Source organism: Sebastes umbrosus, chromosome 2, assembly GCF_015220745.1.
Source record: "Sebastes umbrosus isolate fSebUmb1 chromosome 2, fSebUmb1.pri, whole genome shotgun sequence".
In the NCBI taxonomy this organism is placed as follows: Eukaryota; Metazoa; Chordata; class Actinopteri; order Perciformes; family Sebastidae; genus Sebastes; species Sebastes umbrosus.
The window spans coordinates 31,254,698-31,262,906 of NC_051270.1; the positions used below are offsets into that span (position 1 = coordinate 31,254,698).

The 8,209-nt window shown below is 41.4% G+C and overlaps 1 protein-coding gene across 1 annotated transcript; it reads left to right on the top strand.

Annotated features, from left to right (window-relative positions):
- Positions 1-468: 468 nt before the first annotated feature.
- slc24a5 (solute carrier family 24 member 5) lies at positions 469-7,964 on the top strand. The gene is made up of 9 exons (XM_037791685.1): positions 469-736; positions 1,023-1,202; positions 2,672-2,755; positions 2,964-3,067; positions 3,231-3,331; positions 4,385-4,668; positions 4,772-4,978; positions 6,889-6,990; positions 7,258-7,964. Exons 1-9 carry the CDS (start codon positions 580-582, stop codon positions 7,578-7,580), a joined length of 1,542 nt encoding a protein of 513 aa, XP_037647613.1. The 5' UTR covers positions 469-579; the 3' UTR covers positions 7,581-7,964.
- The last annotated feature ends 245 nt before the right edge of the window (positions 7,965-8,209 follow it).

The window sequence follows — 8,209 nt, forward strand, 5'->3', positions numbered from 1 at the left end:
TATGACTTTACAAAATCCTTTCAGTATAGGCTGTACCAAAACTGCTAAAAAATATATACTTTTTTTCTTAGTTAACCAACTCCTGACACTTAATTTGTAGCCACTAATGCACATGAAGGTAAATGATGAGTTCTCTCTCCAGTTGGTGATAAGATCAAGCATCAATGGTTCTACCTGCAGAGCTTCAGGCCTTATACTCTAGTTATAAATATTTACAGGCATGCACATTCGTGTTAGATTTCTGTAACCAGAAAAGAGAATAAATCATTTTCCACATTTAAAGATGTTAAAGTGTGTTTCTCATGAATCAGGCTGCACCCCTGATGCGCCTCTGGCTGGCTGCAGCGTGTTCAAGTCGACAGGAATGACTCGCAACTCGTGATCCCCACTCTTGCACAGCTCCAGACCTTAAAAGATGCTTTCTCCCCCCAATAATCTCTCTGAGCAGCTTGTAGTCGTAGTGTAGTGTTAGATGCAGAGCTCACAAGCAGCTTCAGCAAACATTCAATCTTTTGCAGGCTTTGTTAGAGTAAAGAAACATATGACTCCTTTGGAATAATTAATCATTTATTGACTCCAATGACCATGAATGCAGCTCTGCAGAAAAAGAAGAGAAAAGACTTTATACCTTACTTTCTAGGATTTGTAATATTTTTATATTGCACGGTCCATCTTGTATCATTTACAGCAAACACAGCTCAGGAGAGCCACTCTACCAGGGTGCGTCGGGCTCTTGGTAAGACAACTTGTAGTGTTTTTAAATCTCCTATAATAGTCTTATATTTGTGTTATTATTATTCTAATCTGTTTAGTGTGTCATTATAAATTTAACGGCTCATTTTTGTGTGTTTTACAAAGTGTGAGTAATGAATTGTGGCTCAGCCACTGTGACAGTGTTTGCTCTATAATCCTCATGTCTTATTGGCATGAAATACTGTGTAACTGCACATTAAGAGTTCAAACAGTCTCCAGCAACAGGCTGCCTGTTTGGGGTTTGATGCATTATGTCCTGTTTGTTTCAGAGAATGAGACAGATTGCATCCCACCACAGTCCTCTGAGTTTCCTGATGGCTTCTTCTCGGTGCAGGAGAGGAAGGATGGAGGGCTCGTCATTTATTTCATGATCATTTTCTACATGCTTCTGGCTGTGGCAATAATCTGCGATGATTACTTTCTGCCCTCCTTAGAAGTCATCAGTGAACGTAAGTGACATCATTGCATCATTACATGCACTGTAATACTGTAATATATATAGGCCTTCTGTAGCCCCATTATGGGAATAATGAGGATTAGTAAGATTACTACTAGGCAAACTTCAAATGATTAGGCTTTACAGATATTGTAGGACTCTTAGGAATATCTAAATATGTGAACAGATTGTGTTAAAGTCGATATACATATATCAGACTGAACAGGGTTTTAGTTGGGTTTTAATGAATGGAAATAACTTTCATCAGGGTGTGGTTGTGGTGTTTCCACTTGTGTTTCTACTTTTGCTTTACGAGGATGTCTGTGCCTCCACCATCAATTATACTAACATTAAACTTAATCAATGATTATTTTCGTCATCGTTTAATCGATCTATTATTTCTTTTCAATGAATCAGTTAATCGTTTGGCTTATGAAAAGTCTCACAAGAAAAATAGCAAACAAAAGTTTTGATGTCTTCAAATTTCTTGTAGACTATTGACTGACCAACAGACCAAAACCCAAATATATTCAGTTCAAAATGAAATATATAATATGAAACTGAGAACAGCAGCAAATATTCAGCATTTTTGCTTGATTAAATTCTAAAACGATTGTGTCGTATTGCGTTGTATTGTCCTGTACTGTCTTGTAGTGCTTGCTGAAGCATTTTTAATTTCTAATAACCTGCCCAGGGACTACAGATGAAAATCTCTTTAGCCAACTCTGGCACATTTACATGGAGGTACAAACTGAAATGTTGATTCATGTGCACTGTCCCTGGTGAATAAATAAAGTAAATAAATCTATCACTATCTAAATAGTTGCCGATTGATTTTCTGTCAATGGACTACTCGATTAATTGAATGATTGTTAATAAGCTGTAAACTTAAAGGACCAATGTGTCGGATTTAGTGCATCTAGTGGTGTGGTTGCAGATTGCAACCAATTGAATATCCCTCAGCTCACTCCTCCCTTTACAAGCGTGTTGGAGAACTACGTCGGCCTGCAGGTAAAATTAAAACATGAAAGGCTTTCTATAGAGCCAGGGTTTGGTTTGTCCGTTCTTGGCTACTGTAGAGCGGAGCAACATGGCGGACTCTGTGAAGATGACCCGCTCCCTATATAGATATGAAGGGCTCATTCTAAGCTAACAAAAACACAACGATTCTTAGTTTCAAGTGATTATACACTCATGAAAACATACTTCCATTTCTGCTAATAGATCCCCTGAAATGTTACACACTGGTCCTTTAACTAATAAACTTACAGGAGGTGGACAAATAACTGTACGATATAATGCAATACCATACTTTAGACATAGCCCTACAATAAATAGTATGTGCATGAAGCTTCAGTTATCGTTGCCTGAGCATTTCTGAGGTTCTAGTTTGTGCTATTGTTGAATTGGATTGCAGGTGTTTCTATCATTTCATACACACACCATGTAAATTGTCACGTATTCTTCTTGTGTCTCTCCCAGGTCTGGGCCTGACTCAGGATGTAGCAGGAGCCACGTTTATGGCAGCTGGGAGTTCTGCACCTGAACTGGTCACAGCCTTTCTGGGTAATCACACATTAGTATAACAATAATTACAATAATTGTGACACCAGCATCATCATCACTGTCACCGTGTCCCTTCCCAACCCAATTAATTCTCCCACCATATGGAGACAGAAAGGGACTGTGGCCTTTGATTAAGACATTTCTCCTCTTTTTCATCAATACTTTCACATTGTCCTCAAAGCTAAGATGTGCTCTTCATGTGTGTTAGGCGTGTTTGTGACAAAGGGAGACATCGGGGTCAGCACCATCGTGGGATCAGCAGTCTACAACCTGTTAGGAATCTGCGCTGCATGTGGACTCTTGGCCTCTATGGTACTTTCTGACACAATCACAACAATATTTAGACAACCATTACCCACCTGCTAACTACCTGTAAGAGCAGCGGCACCTTTACTAGGTCAAAGCGGAAGAATCGTTGTGAACGTTTGTGTTGTATAAGCTGTAAAACATTTATTTTTGTTTCCTTTGTTATCAGGCCGGGCGCCTCACCTGTTGGCCACTGTTCAGGGACTGCCTGGCATACGCCATCAGTGTTTCTGCTGTTATTGCCATCATTTCTGATAACAAAGTGTACTGGTAAGTATGAGTGTGCGTTGGGAATCTGGTTACATGATCTTCAGCCTTTACAGGTGGTTGTAAAACACAAAGTCAGATACAGCAGTTTATTGCGTCTTGTAACACTGAGAACAACAAATGAAGTGTAGTACAGTACATTTATTACACTGAGAGTACAGCGCAATAAATGTTCCTTACAGTAAATAAGACAATATCACATCATAAACACAGCAATTGCAGTAGCATTCTGTGTTTATGAAAGATTTCCACGTGTACTGTTATGACATTAAAGGTGCAGTGTGTAGGATTTGGCAGCATCTAGCGGTGCAGGTTGCAGATTGCAACCAACTGAAAGCTTGTAGGAGAACTACAGTGGCTGACGCAAAAACATGAAAACGTGAATGTCCCTCTCTAGAGCCAGTGGTTGGTCTGCCGTTCTGGGCTACTGTAGAAACATGGCGGTCTATGTGAAGAGGACCCGCTCTGTATGTAGATATAAACGGCTCATTCTAAGCTAACGAAAACACAATTCCTATTTTCAAGTGATTATACACTAAAGAAAACATACTTATAAATATTATATTATATATTATTCCTTTAATTATGGTGATAGCACAGTAAGACAGTAGTAGCTTACAAAGAGCACAGCTTGGTTATGATCAAGGTATGGAGTTTCATAAAAGCTGAACCACTTTTTTTTTTGTAAAATAAAAAAGATATCAAAACCAAACTGTAACAAAAAGTAACCAAAAACATGGTTAAGAACAAGCTAACAACTTAAAAAAAGAAAGAAAAGAAATTCAGGAAGAACTCCCAAAATAATGTCTTTAATATATGGATTTTTGTTATTTAAAATATATATTAAAAATCACCTACTTTTTGAGGTCGTTTATACATTGTATGTTTTCTGTGGTAAATCCTCTAAAAGCAAGGTGCATTGATTAGATATTGCCAGAGCTTTCAGATGTTATCACATGGCCAAGTTCCATTCTCTGAAGAAGGATTATATTTCCCACTTATATCCTCAAAGTCAAGAATGAATGTCCATGCTCAACGTGTATGTTTTGTTCACAGGTATGACGCTGCCTGTCTGCTGCTGATCTACGGCGTCTACATCGTGGTTCTGTGCTTTGACCTGCGCATCAGTGAGTTTGTCCTGAGGAAGCTGAGCCCCTGCTGCACCTGTCTGGATAAAGGATCTGATGAGAAGACGGAGACGCAGCCTCTGATGGGCTGGAGCGATGATACCGGTCTGCGAGTCCACAGTCGCTCCAGGACAGACAGTGGGATCTTCCAGGATGACTCGGGATACTCTCACCTGTCTCTCAGCCTGCATGGCCTCAACGAGATCCCTGACCGTAAAAAAATAACACACTTATTCTTTATTGCACGTTTTTTGTCATCCATTTGCTTGTTTGACCTTCATGACCCCTGATGATGTGATACTTTGCGTTCCAGCAGAGCATAAAAGTGTGTTTGCCGTGCCGGAGAGCGACCTGAAACGGATCCTCTGGGTTCTGTCTCTGCCCATCATCACTCTGCTGTTCCTGACCATCCCTGACTGCAGGAGACGGTTCTGGAAGGGATGGTTCATGATAACCTTCTTCATGTCAGCTGTCTGGATCTCAGCCTTCACATACATCCTGGTGTGGATGGTCACTATTGTCGGTGAGATCATTGTTCGGCATTCTGTGATGAGCTTGTGCAAACTTTCCTCAGTGTTTTTCAGTTTAGCTGCAGGTGTAAATGAGCCCGTCACACACTGCATTACTTTGTGGATCACAAGCGTTTGAAACTTGTGAGAAAAAATGTCTGATTTACAGAGTAGAATCACATGTTGGTCTGCTGGCTAATTCCTGAGATGCCATTGTCCTGGAAAGTTAAGAGGGGGGTTATTGCAGCTCCAGTGGGCCATGTGCATAACCAGGATTAAAGGGGGAGACACAGTCATGTGAGCCCTGGGTGTATATACAGAAGTACCCACAGGCACGGGTCCAAGAACATAAAACTGATCTAGGATCAGGCTAAAAGGGCAGCCTCATCATGTGACGCTGGTAGGTCTACTGAAGTATAATGAGATTATTATCCCGTAGTCGTCAGATAGGCTCACATGGAAGTAGTCTTATGAAAGCAGGCGGGCATGGGACCGAGCAGGTACAACTCAAACATTCAGTATGTGATTGAGACTGTTGGAAACATTCCTGTGTCTGGGGTTCAAAATATGTTCATATTTGGGTACCAGTGGAGCTTATAGGACTAACTGGAAGTATTTTCTTTCCCACAATGGCCTCCAATCAAAGTAATAGCTGCCATTGGTCATGTCCTCTGTGATATTTCTGGAAATTCAGGTGGTGTATAGTAATTATTGTGAGAGTGATTTCAAGGATTACATAAATATGACACCTGTTGGGTTTTTGGAAAGGCTTTTTCTAATATTTTAGACTAAATTTGACAGTTTTGGGGCAAAAAAAATACATAAATTAAAATGAAAGGGATTAAAGGTACAGTGTGTAGGATTTGGTGGCATCTAGTGGTGTGGTTGCAGATTGCAACCAGCTGAATACTCCTCCGCTCACTTCTCCCTTTCCAAGACTGCGGTAACGTGAGCCGCCGAGTGCAAAACCGTGGTAACGCCGTTCACCTTGCTCAAAGGCCACCCTCACCATAATAACACTACTTTAGGAGCAACGGAAGTCAGATGGCGGCTGGCGTTAGGTCGTGCCTAGAAGTTAACCCACAAATTGCGAAATCAAAACAAAAACTAGCAAAAACTCTCGCGAGACTCACTACCCGACGACCTATCCTAACCTTAACAATTCAAGATCAATGCCTAACCTTAACCAGCTCATGAGTTTCCCAGTTCGTGGGTTACCCTCTAGACACGACCCTGGTGGAACCACAATGTCGTACTCTGCGGCTCACGTTACCGCAGTTTCACAAGCGTGTCGGAGAACTACGGTGATCTTCAGGTAACGTAAAAACGTGAAAGTCTCTCTCTAGAGCCAGTGTTCAGTTTGTCCGTTCTGGGCTACTGTAGAAACATGACGGAGCAACATGGCGGACTCCGTGAAGAGGACCCGCTCCCTCGGTAGATATGAAGGGCTCATAGGCTCTAAGCTAACGAAAACATGATTCTTAGTTTCAGGTGATTATACACTAATGAAAACATAATTATGAATATTATATTCCATTTCTGCCAATAGGTGACAAGAAATGTTACACACTGTTCCTTTAAGTTCTCTCCACAAGAAGTACACACCTGGCATCAGGACATAATGTAGGAGAAACAATGACATTGCATAATTGAACAGTTAAATAATGTATGTTAACACATCGTAGAGTTAAGTTTGTGGCTTATTGAAATTTTCCCAGGTGGGTGGTGTTCTGCTTGGGGTATTTGGTCTTATGACCTCAGTATTTCTAAAATCCTGCTGCGGCCCGGCCTCCACTGATTATTTATTAACCCTACAGCCACAGTTAGCTAACACCATCAGCTGCTGTTCTCTCCCTTAAGCTAGCTGAATGTTGTTGGAGGAGGGGGAGTCTGATTGTTGGTTTGTATTATTATATTTACACAGGCGAGACCCTCGGCATCCCCGATACAGTTATGGGACTCACTCTGCTTGCTGCTGGGACCAGTATACCCGACACCGTAGCCAGTGTGATGGTGGCCAGAGAAGGTAAATATAACGATTTGCATTCACAAACAGTCCCGGATACAGTCTGAGGCCAGCCATAACAAGACAGTTATTAAAATCAAGCGTAATTTGCTTCCTTATTAAGTTATTTCTACACATATTTGGGCCCTGAGCTCTTGCTGAAAGACATGAAAGCGGGAACTTTGATTACTCTTCCACCTTGCTGATTCACTTTCCCATCCAAGTAAAAACAAATCTGTGTGACTACAGACTTAAATCCAGTATGTCAACATGTTTTCTGTTGATCAGGGAAAGCTGACATGGCCATGTCCAACATCGTGGGCTCTAATGTGTTCGACATGCTGTGCCTGGGCCTGCCCTGGTTCATCAAGACCGCCTTTGTGGACACCAACAACCCCGTAGAGGTCAACAGCACCGGACTGGTCTTCATTTCCGCCACGCTCCTGCTGTCCATCGTCTTCCTTTTTTCAGCCGTTTTCATTAACGGGTGGAAGCTGGACTGGAAGTTGGGACTGGTTTCTCTCTTCTGCTACATCCTCTTTGCCACTCTGTCCATCCTGTACGAGCTGGGGATTATTGGGAATAATCCCATAAGGATGTGCAGAGACTGAGATCTGACCTCCTCAGGACTGAAGCCATATTGACTCAAACAGTCCAAAAACACAACAAAATGAAGCCAAGGGAACATGGTCTCACTCAAGATATTGTGCCATGGAAGACATGTGCTGGTCACATCTCATGACGAGGATGATCTCCATTAGTAATGTATATATTTCACTTAAGGTGGAAGTGTGCCAAAGATCATTCTCTCGTGTGTGCCGGTCAGATCCAGACATCATACAACAAAAGACCTGTTATCAAGTTCTGAGATGTCCTCCGTCTTACTCAAGAACCATAAACAGAAAATGGGCCGTTACAGGAGCGACTGCAGAGTTCAAATAAATCCAGAACTGACAAGTCAGAGTCAAGTAATAAAAAGGTGTCAAGTAAACTAATTTGGCCTTGTCCTTCTTCTTAAGTGGGTCCCATGTACACAATTCTGATACGCTTTTATGAGCGTCTTTATCGCTGGCCAGGAAGGTAGAAATTAGTAGAAAACAAACAAAACTTTCCACTTGTCTTCTAACTAAAAGGTAAAACTAGAATGACTTTTTATCAGCTGTGTTTACAGCCCACATGGACTTCAGACGCTGATCTATACTTAGATTTGTAACAATTAAGGCTGTCAAAGTTAATACGA

Bases quoted from the DNA above. Each gene is read 5' to 3' on its own strand.
- slc24a5 (XM_037791685.1), top strand. From the start codon at position 580: ATGACCATGAATGCAGCTCTGCAGAAAAAGAAGAGAAAAGACTTTATA. The intron at 4,669-4,771 runs GTAAAAAAATAA...GCGTTCCAGCAG, and splicing joins CCTCAACGAGATCCCTGACC to AGCATAAAAGTGTGTTTGCC. The intron at 4,979-6,888 runs GTGAGATCATTG...ATATTTACACAG, and splicing joins GTGGATGGTCACTATTGTCG to GCGAGACCCTCGGCATCCCC.